Source organism: Schistocerca serialis, chromosome 4 (genome assembly GCF_023864345.2).
Source record: "Schistocerca serialis cubense isolate TAMUIC-IGC-003099 chromosome 4, iqSchSeri2.2, whole genome shotgun sequence".
Lineage (NCBI taxonomy): Eukaryota > Metazoa > Arthropoda > Insecta > Orthoptera > Acrididae > Schistocerca > Schistocerca serialis.
Genome location: NC_064641.1, coordinates 36,715,518 through 36,729,583, shown reverse-complemented (window position 1 = coordinate 36,729,583; position 14,066 = coordinate 36,715,518). Strand labels below are relative to the sequence as shown.

Sequence of the window (14,066 nt, the reverse complement as noted above, 5' to 3'; positions counted from 1 at the left end):
AGGGGATTAGATTAGGAAATGAGACACTTAAAGTAGTAAAGGAGTTTTGCTATTTAGGGAGTAAAATAACTGATGATGGTCGATGTAGAGAGGATATAAAATGTAGACTGGCAATGGCAAGGAAATCGTTTCTGAAGAAGAGAAATTTGTTAACATCGAGTATAGATTTAATTGTCAGGAAGTCGTTTCTGAAAGTATTTGTATGGAGTGTAGCCATGTATGGAAGTGAAACATGGACGATAACCAGTTTGGACAAGATGAGAATAGAAGCTTTCGAAATGTGGTGCTACAGAAGAATGCTGAAGATAATGTGGGTAAATCACGTAACTAATGAGGAGGTATTGAATAGGATTGGGGAGAAGAGAAGTTTGTGGCACAACTTGACTAGAAGAAGGGATCGGTTGGTAGGACATGTTTTGAGGCATCAAGGGATCACAAATTTAGCATTGGAGGGCAGCGTGGAGGGTAAAAATCGTTGAGGGAGACCAAGAGATCATTACACTAAGCAGATTCAGAAGGATGTAGGTTGCAGTAGGTACTGGGAGATGAAGAAGCTTGCACAGGATAGAGTAGCATGGAGAGCTGCATCAAACCAGTCTCAGGACTGAAGACTACAACAACATTCCATGAACCGGTTTTCGAATCTTTTCAGGCTCATCTTCAGATGGTGCAAAGAAAATTACGTGTTGCATAGCTATTTCAAGCGTAATGCTGGATGCTGGCTTGCGACTATGGATGGCTTTTGTTGTTAGTATCTATCTCCTTCGTTTGTGATGGCCAGTTGCTACCACATCTGTACTACAGAATATGTATCTTCTGACTGGTTTGATGCGGCCCGCTACGAATTCCTCTACTGTGCCGACCTCTTCATTTCAGAGTAGCACCTGCAGCCTGTGGCCTCAGTTATTTGCTGGATGTATTCAATCTCAGTCTTCACCTGGATGTATTCCAGACTCAATCTCCTTCTAGACTTTTTACATTCTGCAACTTCCTCTAGCATCATGAAAGTTATTCCGTGATGTCTTAACAGATGTCCTACCATCCTGCCCCGTCTCCTTGTCTGTGTTTTCCGTATAGTCCTTTCCTCGCCGATTCTCCAGAGGACATCTCATTCCTCAACTCATCACTCCAACTAATTTTCAACATTCTTCTGTAGCAATGCAAAACGAATTACTTACGGTTATTACTATTGACTTTATACACGAGATTCAACTCTTCGGCGGAACGTTAGATGTTTTTGAGCTGAACATCACCTAAAAACTGACACATCGTTTTTCCGAATGGAATATTCGATTGAAACACTTTCAGCTATCCTCACGGATGACAGCACTGTTATGGAGGTGAATCGCGACACGTTTGGCGAAAAAAAGATTATTCCTTGCTTTGTTCATACGATTACTTAGTCGTAAATACATGTATTGATGATGTAAAACACTAAACTGAAGATTCGAGATATTGTCAAGTATATTAAAGGGAGCATCAGTGCAAGTAACGAGTTATGGGAAAGATAGCTAGATACGGGACTGCAAGAAGTCCAAATTGAAGAAAATGGTACCTGACTTTCGCATACGATAGAATTTGTACTCAGACAGATACTTTTAACTAGAGGTGAGGTTCCCTCAACGGATTCTAGTAGCGAGTTATACCGTGTCAAAGATATGGCGGAATTGCTACCACCGTTTGAAAAATTAACAAAAGCAATGTCAGGGGACAGTTACTTTACAGTAAACAAAGTGATCCCGTTGGCCAGGTGTGTTCGATACGCAGTCGATAGTACGACACCTACAAATTAAATTTAAAAAAGAAATAAATAAACAACTGGCAAGACGATTCGACGACTTAGATCACTCTGTTGTATTGGAAGTTTCAAAAACTCTTGACCCAAGATTCAAGTTCATGCATTTCGAAGATGCTGTCGCTAAATCAAAGGTAATTAGTTACTTAAATGAACATGTAAGGGAATTACTGCACTTGCAATCAAGAACGACACAAGCGATGAGTCGAAGAAAGAAGATTCAGAATCTGAATCTGGAAATACCACAAGCGATTGGCACACAAAAACATTGTAACCTCCCCCTCACTTATCGACCTTAATGACAAGCAAAAATTAAACCGCGTGTACCTAATGGAAATTTAGGAAAAGCAATCGTCACCGAAGTTAAGCTGTCGGTAAAGAGGGAGGAAAAGGTTACATCTAAATGAAAGGAAAAATGCAAATGAAACTGGTGGAAATTAATTTTGAAAAGGGGTAAAGTTAATAAAGAAACTAAATGTGCGGCCGTTACGTTAACAATTAACTAGCTGTAATTAGATATTTGAGATTTGGGGGAAAATCACGGTCGCCAGTCCTATGGACAATTACTATAGTAACTGAAAAAGAAAGGTTATTACACATATAATTAGCACTAGAAGCGTGGCAACTGAAGGTTGACACGTGTATTGTGAAAACTGAAAGTTTGTCAGAAGTAATAAATTTCGCTACACTCTGACTTAATTTAGCAAAAGAATTAATAAAACCGGAAAATTGAAAGTTAATTTACTGACTGAAATTAATAGTGAGCTTTGTTTCTGAAGCACATCGAAATTTACTTCAACGTTGGCGTCTGAATTTCAACGACACTCGGGTTCATTCCGGAAAAGGAAGGGACCCTGCTTGGTAATGCAATTGGGACAATGAGCAACAAAGGTTCATGCTACGTTGCTGTAATTTTGTGATTTGAACAGTTTGAAAAGCTGAGGTCTGCCATACAGTTCTAAAACTTTACTTGCTTCCAGTGTTCCTTGTTGGTTGATTGAAGGTTTGAAGTCGTCGATCGAGGAGGTGGCGACAGTCACTCATTGTCGGCCGTCGCTGTTGCAGAAGCTGGATGTTGGCGCGCCTTCTTCTCGACACGGTCGCCAGGCGAAACGGGCTCTTGATGTGCGCCAGCTAATGCTTCCCGTCCGCGACACCGTGTTAGAAACTATCATAGCAAGTCGAGCGCAATTACATGCTGCCAAACCCTGAAAGCGCGGCAACTCGCGGGAGCGTCACACAACACCTGCTCCACTCGCTACTCCAGCCAGACTCCCCTCTGCCCGCGCTCCACGCGGCCGAGTTCACACTACCAAAGAGGCGTTGTGCATCACGAAGAACTGTACCGGTGATATTTCAATAGAGTCTGGCAACATATTACACCCTTCCACGTACATCTCGAGAAATGACCACAACAAGAAAGCTCTGGAAATTGAGGTAATACAGACGTTTACCAACAATCATTCTACCCTACGCTCCATTCGCGAGGGGGGTGTGGAAGAGGGGATCAGTTAGCTGCACCAGATGTTACCAGATGTACTCACGGCTACATACCGTGCAGAGTACTGACGTAGACGTAGACTCGTACTGTGCGTCCATTCTACATGATGTGGCTATCATTGGAGTTAGAGGGGGAAGTGGTAGACTGACTGATAATGTAGTGTTTGTTTATTTATAGTGAAGAATATCGGTGTTAACTGATTTTCTTCTTCCTTTTGGAGGTGTGTGTGTGTGTGTGTGTGGAGGGGGGGGGGGAGGGGGGGTAGGCGGGAGAGGGCATCTTCAGTCTTCTGAGTGGTTTGATGTAGCCCACCACAAATTCCTCTTCTGTGCCAACTTCTTCATCTAAGAGTAGCAGCCGGCCGGGGTGGTCGAGCGGTTCTAGGCGCTTCAGTCTAGAACCGCGCGACCACTACGGTCGCAGTTTCGAATCCTGCCTCGGGCATGGACGTGTGTGATGTCCTTAGGTTAGTTAGGTTTAAGTAGTTCTAAGTTCTAGGGGACTGATGACCTCAGAAGTTAAGTCCCATAGTGCTCAGAGGCATTTGAACCATAAGAGCAGCACTTGCAACCTACTTCCTCAATTATTTGCTGGATGTATTCCAATTTCTGCCTTCATCTAGAGATTTTACCTTCTACAGATGCCTCTAGTAGCATGGAACTTATTCGCTGACGTTTTAACACGTGTACTATCGTCCGATTCTTCGGAGAACCTCCTCATTCTTTATTTTGTCAGTCCAACTGATTCTGAACCTTCTTCTGTACCAGCACGTCTGAAATCCTTCAGTTCTCTTTTGCCCCGATTTTCCCCACAGTCCATGTTTCACTACCATACAATGCTGTGCTCCAAACGTAAATTCTCAGAAATGTATTCTTCAAATTAAGGCGCATGTTTGATACTAGTGGACTTCCTTTGGACAGGGATGCCCTTTTGGCCAGTGCTTTTCACGTCCTCCTTGCTCCATCCGTCATGGTTTATTTTAGTGCCTAGTTAGGAGAATTCCTTAACTTCAGTACTTCGCGATCACCAATTCTGATTAGAAGTTTCCCGGGTTTCTTATTCCTGCTACTTCTCACTACTTATCTCTTTCATCGATTTACTCTCAATCGATATTCTGTACTCAGTCGACTATTCCTTCCATTCAAGAGATCCTGTAATTCTTCTTCACTTTCGCTGAGTATAGCAGTGTCATTAGGGAATCTTATCCAACTGATTCTGAACCTTCTTCTGTACCAGCACGTCTGAAATCCTTCAGTTCTCTTTTGCCCCGAATTTTAATCCCACTCTTGAACTTTTATTTTATTTCCAGCATTGCTTTTTCGACGTGTAGATGGAATAGCAGGGGTGAAAGACAACTTACACTATGTTATCAAAAGTATCCGGACACCTGGCTGAAAATGACTTACAAGTTAGTGGCGCCTTCCATCGGTAATGCTGGAATTCGATATGGTGTTGGCCCAACCATAGTCTTGATGACAGCTTCCACTCTCCCAGGCATACGTTCAATCAGGTGCTGGAAGGTCTTTTGGGGAATGGCAGCCCATTTTTCACGGAGTTCTTCACTGAGGAGAGGCATCGATGTCGGTCGGTGCGGCCTGGCACGAAGTCGGCACTCCAAAACATCCCAAAGGTGTTCTATAAGATTCAGGCAGGATTCTGTGCTGGCCAGTCCATTACAGGGATGTTATTGTCGTGTAACCACTCCGCCACAGGCTGTGCATTACGAACAGGTGCTCGATCGTGTTGAAAGATGCAATCGCCATCCCCGAATTGGTCTTCTACAGTGGGAAGGAAGAAGGTGCTTCAAAACATCAATGTAGGCCTGTGCTGTGATAGTGCCACGTAAAACAACGATGCGTGCAGTCCCCTCCATGAAAAATACGACCACACCATAACACCACCGCCTCAGAATTTTGCTGTTGGCGTAGACACGGTGGCAGATGTTCACTGGGCATTCGCCATACCCACTCCCTGCCATGGGATTTCCACATTGTGTACCGTGATTCGTAACTCCACAGAACGTTTTTCCACTGTTCAATCGTCCAATGTTTACGCTCCTTACACCAAGCGAGGGGTATTTTGGCATTTGCCAGCGTGATGTGTGCCTTATGAGCAGTCGCTCGACAATGAAATCCACGTTTTATCATCTCCCACCTAACTGTCATGGTACTTGCAATGGATACTGACACAGTATGGAATTCCTGTGTGATGGTCTCGATAGATGTCTGCGTCTTACACATTATGACACTCTTCAAGGGTCGGCAGTTTCTGTCAGTCAACAGACGAGGTCGGCCTGTACGCTTTTGTGCTGTACGTGTCCCTTCACTTTTCCATTATCACATCGGAAACATGGGTGTTTACGAGTGTGGGAATCTCGCTTACAGACGTATGACACAATTGAACCCAGTCAAAAATGTTCAAATGTGTGTGAAATCTTATGGGACTTTACTGTTAAGGTCATCAGTCCCTAATTTTACACACTACTTAACCTAAATTATCCTAAGGACAAACACAAACACCCATGCCCGAGGGAGGACTTGAACCTCCGCCGGTACCAGACGCACAGTCTATGACTGCAGCGCCTCAGACCGCTCGGCTAATCCCGCGCGGCTGAACCCAGTCACCCGACCACGTCCGAAGTCAGTGAGTTTCGCGGAGCGTCCCTTTCTGCTCTCTCACGATGTCTAATGTCTACAGAGATCCTTGATATGGAGTACCTGGCAATAGGTGGCACCTCAATGCACCTAATATGAAAAACGTCTGTTTTGGTGGGTGTCTGGATACTTTTGATCACATAGTGTACCTGTGTTACACTATTTTTAGTGTGATTTGTTCTTTCTTGTGTAAGACTTCGTGGTGTCCTAACCTTCATTGCTTACATATTCCGCCCTCACAGTCATATTCTGCACATCAAGCCGCTTCATTCGAACCCAAACTCGATAAGACAAAGTCAATGTTGTATGAATTCATGTAAACAATACGCAAATAACTATAAATCGCAAGTGCGCACCGTGGTTGAAATACTCGAGGCTGGTGTACAGACACACATTCCAGACACGACGGTCGCAGGAGCTTTTAGTGCGAGAGAGGCACCCGCACGCCAGGAGGCCAGTCCCAACTCATCTACGTCGGTCGGTGGCCGCCCGTGGAGCGGACAGCGTTCGCCCGAAGGAAAGTAGGAACGACCCCGTGTTCGGCTTAAAAGCAAATTCCGCTACATTGTGTGGGAGCGGCCAGCCTATGCATTCTTTACACATAACATGCAGTTTCATAAATTTCCACAGGGAGACAGCAAACACCAAACGCCGATACTACAGGTTTCCGGATTGGTCGCCTTAAACGAAACGTCATTCTCCCGTTATAGAAGAGCAATGCTGATTGGCAGACGATATTTCTGACGCCTTGAGCTGAAGGAGTAATGGAAGAGACCGAAAGATATACCCCTTCACGTCTGAGGTGGAGAGGCGCCGTTCCGTTGTCGCTCTTGGAGCGAGGAACAAGTCTCTCCTCAGTACTTCACTGGGAGACCACCTCTGTCCAGAGCGAATCGAAGTGCGACACTCTATATTGAGTCCTTGTGATGAAGCGTTGTTCACTGTGTTGGCCGACACACTTATTGTGCGGTGTCTACGTACAGAGTTATAGTTAAACGCCTGCGAGCAAATTTTTGAGTGGCATCGTGGTGGACTGGTTATCTGACTGGTGTACCACGCCAATAGTTAGACTAGGGGCGAATGGGAATCCTTGACTTCATCAAGGCGTAGGAAGAGTTTGATTGGCGAAGGTCAATCCAGATAGAACGAGAGTTAACTTATTTGTCAGCAGCGAACGGTGCAGACAGCAGTCATCGCAGCTTACGGTATTGTGCGCTACAGCTATTGTGAGCCCCATATTTCTTCCACAACAGTACACTTCACCGCATTTCACATGCAACAGCCTCGACCGTACCTAGCAACGTTCTAAAGGATAATTATTCAAGTTCAGTAGGCGCGCCTCTCAGCCATTTTGCCAAGTCGACAACGATCTTAAACTTTGCATAGAAATTTGAATAGAGAATCCTATCCTTGAGAGGTAACTTCACATTCCGAAAAGAACCAGGATATAACTTGTTCAATTCATAACTAAAGGTGCGATTGTGATTTCTCATAATTTTTGTAAAATAAATAATAGCTTTCGTTAGTTTCATGTTTTTCTTACACTAACTAGCACTACTCCAGTACCCAAGTATCCCACTAGTTACGTAAGAAATTTTGTGAATTTTTGTGCCATTTCCTTACAGCGGACGACTCCAGAAGATATTTATTGCTGAAAATTTTTCAGGCATTTCTGTTTAGAACGTTAGGAGCGTCTGTCTGACTTGTGTAGTAGTGTGGGGGTGGAAATTGCATCTTGCAGGAGCCACAGGGTAAAGGGTGCATCTCATATTAATCCGTTGCGCAGAATAACAGAATCTCAGATCAACCCCACACCATAGGCTTGGTCTGCCACTGTTTTTGTTCCCCTTGGTTTAATACGTATTGTGTAAATCCGTTTTTCCCTGTAGCCTACCTCAGCTTGTCTCAGTATTTCGAATATCTTGCAGCATTATACATCGTCAAACACTCTTCCCAGGTCAACAAATCGTATGAACGAGTCTCGATTTTTCTTCAGTCTAGCTTCCAGGGCGGTGGAATTGCGTTTGGCTAGTTTCTGGGAGGCATAGGATCGGCAGAACAGCTGCCGGTAGCACGTCAGTACGAGTGCTGTGCCCGCAGGCTACTACCGCGTGAACTACGACGAGCAGAACTGGGCGCTGCTGACGGAGCAGCTGCGGTCCGACCCCGAGGCCATCCCGCCCGCGAACCGCGGCCAGCTGCTGGACGACTCGGCCAGCCTGTCCGGCGCCGCGTACGTGCTGTCCGCCGAGGCGGCGCTGCGGCTGCACTCCTACCTCAGCCGGGAGCGCGACTACATCCCCTGGAGAGTCGCCTCGGGCACGCTGCTCAACTTGGAGCGCCTTGTCGGCTGGGACGCCCCCGAACAGTACAACGTGAGTCACGGCCTCGCATTTTGTCTACGTCACCTCCTACGAGGGGTTATCAAAGAAACCACAATTATTTTTTCAAAAGCTACGTATTTTCTAATTGTGTACAAAACAGTCTTCTCCTTTAAAAATACTCGACATTACAACTAACACACTACTGGCCATTAAAATTGCTACACCACGAAGATGTGCCACAGACGCGAAATTTAATCGACAGGAAGAAGATGCTGTGAAATGCAAATGATTAGCTTTTCAGAGCATTCACAGAAGGTTGACACCGGTGGCGATACCTACAACGTGCTGACGTGAGGAAAGTTTCCAACCGATTTCTCATGCACAAACAGCAGTTGACCGGCGTTGCTTGGTGAAACGTTGTTGAGATGCCTCGTGTAAGGAGGAGAAATGCTTACCATCACGTTTCCGACTTTGATACAGGTCGAATTGTAGCCTATCGCGATTGCTGTTTACCGTATCGCGACATTGCTGCTCGCGTTGGTCGATATCCGATGACTGTTAGCAGAATATGGAATCGGTGGGTTCGGGAGGGTAATACGGAACGCCGTGCTGGATCCCAACGGCCTCGTATCACTAGCAGTCGAGATGACAGGCATCTTATCAGCATGGCCGTAACGGATCGTGCAGCCACGTCTCGATCCCTGAGTCAACAGATGGGGACTTTTGCAAGACAACAACCATATGCACGAACAGTTCGACGACGTTTGCAGCAGCATGGACTATCAGCTCGGAGATCGTGGCTGTGGTTACCCTTGACGCCGCATCACAGACAGGAGCGCCTGCGATGGTGTACTCAACGACGAACCTGGGAGCACGAATGGCAAAACGTCATTTTTTCGGATGAATCCAGGTTCTGTTTACAGCATCATGATGGTCGCATCCGTGTTTGGCGACATCGAGGAGAACGCACATTGAAGGCGTGTATTCGTCATCACCATACTGGCGTATCACCCGGCATGATGGTATGGGCTGCCATTGGTTACGCGTCTCGGTCATCTCTTGTTCACATTGAAGACACTTTCAACACTGAACGTTACATTTCAGATGTGTTACGACCCGTGGCTCTACCATTCATTCGATCCCTGTAAAACCCTACATTTCAGGAGGATAATGCACGACCGCATGTTGCAGGTCCTGTACGGACCTTTCTGGATACAGAAAATGTTCGCCTGCTGCCCTGGCCGGCACATTCTCCAGATCTCTCACCAATTGAAAACGTCTGGTCAATGGTGGCCGAGCAACTGCCTCGTCGCAGTACGCCAGTCCGTACTTTTGATGAGTTGTGGTATCGTGTTGAAGCTGCATGGGCAGCTGTACCTGTACTTGCCATCGAAGCTCTGTTTGACTCAATGCCCAGGCGTATCAAGGCCATTATTACGGCCAGAGGTGGTTGTTCTGGGTACTGATTTCTGAGGATCTATGCACCCAGATTGCGTGAAAATGTAATCACATGTCAGTTCTAATATAATATATTTGTGCAATGAATGCCCGTTTTTCATCTACATTTCTTCTTGGTGTAGCAATTTTAATGGCCAGTAGTGTAGATTTGTCCCAGCGGTGTCTTCATTGTTCTTGGAGTCATCTCTAGAAATGGCTGACAGCTCCTACCTAGTTTTTTTCTTGACTTCTTCAATGTTGTCAGACTGGTGTCCTTTCATACCCCTTTTCATGCGTGGAGGCAAGAAAACGTCTCAGGCGGGTAACGTGCGTGGGGCAGCGAAACCATGCTATTTTTAGTCAAAAACTGTCTGTTATGATACTTCCTGGCACATTAAAACTGTGTGCCCGACCGAGACTCGAACTCGGGACATTTGCCTTTCGAGGGCAAGTGCTCTACCATCTGAGCTACCGAAGCACGACTCACGCCCGGTACTCACAGCTTTACTTCTGCCAGTACCTCGTCTCCTATCTTCCAAACTTTACAGAAGCTCTCCTGCGAAACTTGCAGAACTAGCACTCCTGAAAGAAAGGATATTGCGAAGACATGGCTTAGCCACAGCCTGGGGGAGGTTTCCAGAATGAGATTATCACTCTGCAGCGGAGTGTGCGCTGATATGAAGCTTCCTGACAGATTAAAACTGTGTGCCCGACCGAGACTCGAACTCGGGACCTTTGCCTTTCACACAGTTTTAATCTGCCATGAAGTTTCATATCAGCGTACACTCCGCTGCAGAGTGAAAATCTCATTCTGGAAACCTCCCCCAGGTTGTGGCTAAGCCATGTCTTCGCAATATCCATTCTTTCAGGAGTGCTAGTTCTGCAAGTTTCGCAGGAGAACTTCTGTAAAGTTTGGAAGGTAGGAGACGAGATACTGGCAGAAGTAAAGCTGTGAGTACCGGGCGTGAGTCGTGCTTCGGTAGCTCAGATGGTAGAGCACTTGCCCTCGAAAGGCAAATGTCCCGAGTTCGAGTCTCGGTCGGGCACACAGTTTTAATGTGCCAGGAAATTTCATATCAGCGCACACTCCGCTGCAGAGTGAAAATCTCATTCTGTCTGTTATGATGTCTGTGTTTTCAGGTGCGTTGTCGTAATGGAAGAATCAGTCTCCTGTGAGTCACAAACCGGGTCTTTCTTGACGAACACACTCGTACAAGTACGCTGATCAACCACAACATTATGACCACGTGCCTAATAGCTGGTAGCCTTGGCACGGACAGTAGCTGCGACGCGTCGTGGTATGGAAGCAGTGAGGTACATCGCTAGGGGGCGTTGGCGCCACATCTGCACACACAAGTCACTTAATTCCCGCAAATTCCGGGGCCGTGGACGATGACACCTGACGCCACGTTCAATCAAATCCCAGATGTATTCAATCGAGTTCACATATGCAACTCGCCACTCTGTCCCTTGAACCAATGCGTCACATTTCTGCCCTTGTTATATCGCGAATTATGTCGTTGAAAAATGCCGCTGCCGCCGGCAAACATAATCATCATGAAGACGTGTACGTCGTCTACAATTAGTGTACGGCACTCCTTGGCCGTCATGGTGTCTTGCACGAGTTCCACTGGACCCATCGGTGCCCACTTGAATGTTCCCCAGAGCATAATGGAGCCGCCGCCAGTTTGTCTCCGTCCCGCAATGCAGGTATCAAGGAAGACGACGTATTCGTGTCCTCCTGTCGGCGTGATGAAGTACGTATCGGGATCTATCAGCCTACACAACGCTCTGCCAGTACACCGACGTCCAGTGCCAAAGATCACTTGCTCGTTTCAGTCGTAATTGTCGATGCTTACATTGATACATCCGTGGCTCATCGTTAGGAGTGTTCAGAACACTGTGTGTTCAGAGACACCTGTACTCTGACCAGACTAAAGTCTGGTGTTAGTTCCGCCACAGTTCGCCGCCTGTCTTGTTTTACCAGTCTGCCCAACCAACTACAAGCGACACCTGTAATGAGGAGTGGCCGCCCAACTTCACGGCGTCTGGATGTTGTAGGGAAGCAGCCTACTCACGCCGTAATAAATTCACATCAGTCTTTCCATTGTGTGCCAGCCAGTCTGCTGTAACTAGCTCTGACGTCATAAATGTTGCGCAATACTTTAAAAATCAAGTAAATAACCTGAAACGTTTCTAGCATGTCAGCTGTAGTACTAAATCAACATGTGTTGAATGTCAGTTCAATAACTTTAACCATTTTTTAAATTTGGACGTTTCTCTGTAAAAATCATTGGCGCAACAGAAAAGAGCTAGAAACTTAAAAATTTATATTTAGATTCCTTTTTCATAATAATTTAATAGAAACAGTACTTTGGATCTCACAAATTAAAAATGTTGTTGAAATTCATGATTTTCTGGTTTTTGTCTTAGAAATTAAGGAAGCAAGATAGATTAAGTAGGCTAATAAATAAGGCTAGGGTGTTTAAATTTAAGTAGAAGGGAGATCAGCTATAATCATAAAGATGTGAGAAGTTTCAATTGAATAACAATAAAACTATAGCGATAGCGTATCTCCAAAGGGCAAGTTCAGAGCTCGTCTACTGCGTGTAGTGTAATTAAATTAATTCTCTCGCCCAAAATAATTGACTTAGCCACGTCAGATTTTTATTATGATTACTTACCTGTGTGCTGAATGCACATTTAAATCGAGAGTTTCATCGGCTATCAGCAAAGGAAGCAATGATTTATTCAATAACTTAAGGTGGTGCATTACTAGCGCAGCGGCTAGTCGGGAGAGCCGATTTGATCAGGCGTTCGCTTAGTCGTCCGCACCGCGGCTTTATTTATAAGAACGCTGCGCGAGGAAGTAAGGCCCCAGTTCTCTCCAGACGCTGAATAGCACACCATCTGAGTCGGGAGTCGCGTCGCGTCTGTATCATTGCTATAAACAGCCTCGGATGCCGTATTAAGTTACTCGGTATACACGTAACCATGAAATCATTTTCGAGTGAAGTGTTAATTCTGGGCTGACTTCAATGATATATCTTCAGTTTGCGTATGTCGTATTTTCACGTGCCGTCGCGGGACAGACATTCTACCGTTATTTAGCGTGGCGTTTGATGAACATTATCATCAAATTACGGCGAGCATTCACTTAAACATTTAATTTGAACAATTATAGTTGCATCAGCGGATTAGACTCTGAACTGCTCTGGTAGTTGGATTGTGTGGATTCTTTTTGGTCTGTGACTTTCAGAATATAGCGAACATTTTAGAGAGAATCGTTTTTGATTATGAATCCCAGACAATCTCCTAATTCCTCAGAGCTATAAGCTGTAGCTATAAATGTATTTCTCAGATGAAGTGGGCACTAGGAATTCTAATTACAGGCTTCACGTTTTGCTAATCACTTTCTGGTTGCCAAAACTGTAGTTAGAGAGCCAGTGTTGAGAATGGCAAAACAACAGCATAAATAACAGGAACATTTTAAACAACAAATATTCCACCCGCCGCCCCACACTGTGGTTCCTGCTTGGTCACGCCACGTGTTGAAGGCGCTCACCACAGCCGACGAGACGTGCAGACTCCTCAGTGCCCATGGCGAGCCTCCGGGCCATCACAATCTTACCTTCCGTCAAACTCAAACAGATCGAGTGCCGTCCCCATTCTACACGCGGCCACACACGATCGCTGATACTCCGTGCACTGGCTAGCCGTCATTCCTCACAGGGTGACCCTGCTATCGCCTGATTGGGTTTATGTCGATAGTAGGTCATAAAGTTTTGGCCGATCAGTGTATTTTTAGGGTTAATTTATAGTTAAAAAGCACACCGTCTTCAGGCCACGAGTGGCCTACCGGGACCATCCGGCCGCCGTGTCATCCTCAGAGGAGGATGCGGATAGGAGGGGCGTGCAGTCAGCACACCGCTCTCCCGGACGTTATGATGGTATTCTTGACCGAATCCGCTACTATTCGGTCGAGTAGCTCCTCAATCTCTAAAAAGGGCCATCACAGAAGTTGGGAAGGAAAACATAGGTACAAACGAGGCAGCTGCGAAGAAACCATGGGTAACAGCAGAAATACTTCAGTTGACTGATGAAAGGAGGAAGTACAAACACGTTCCGGCAAAATCAGGAATACAGAAATACAAGTAGCTGAGGAATGAAGTAAATAGGAAGTGCAGGGAAGCTAAGACGAAATGGCTGCAGGAGAAATGTGAAGACATCGAAAAAGATATGATTGTCGGAAGGACAGACTCAGCATACAGGAAAGTCAAAACAACCTTTGGTGACATTAAAAGCAACGGTGGTAACATTAAGAGTGCAACGGGAATTCCACTGTTAAATGCAGA

At 45.7% G+C, this 14,066-nt stretch overlaps 1 protein-coding gene across 1 annotated transcript in view; it reads left to right on the top strand.

Annotated features, from left to right (window-relative positions):
* The window catches only part of LOC126474213 (aminopeptidase N-like), a 163,637-nt gene that overhangs the window by 113,709 nt on the left and 35,862 nt on the right, over window positions 1–14,066 (top strand). The window contains exon 12 of the mRNA XM_050101677.1: window positions 8,051–8,325. Within this exon, the coding sequence (XP_049957634.1) occupies window positions 8,051–8,325 (275 nt within the window). The remainder of the gene's footprint in view (window positions 1–8,050; window positions 8,326–14,066) is intronic.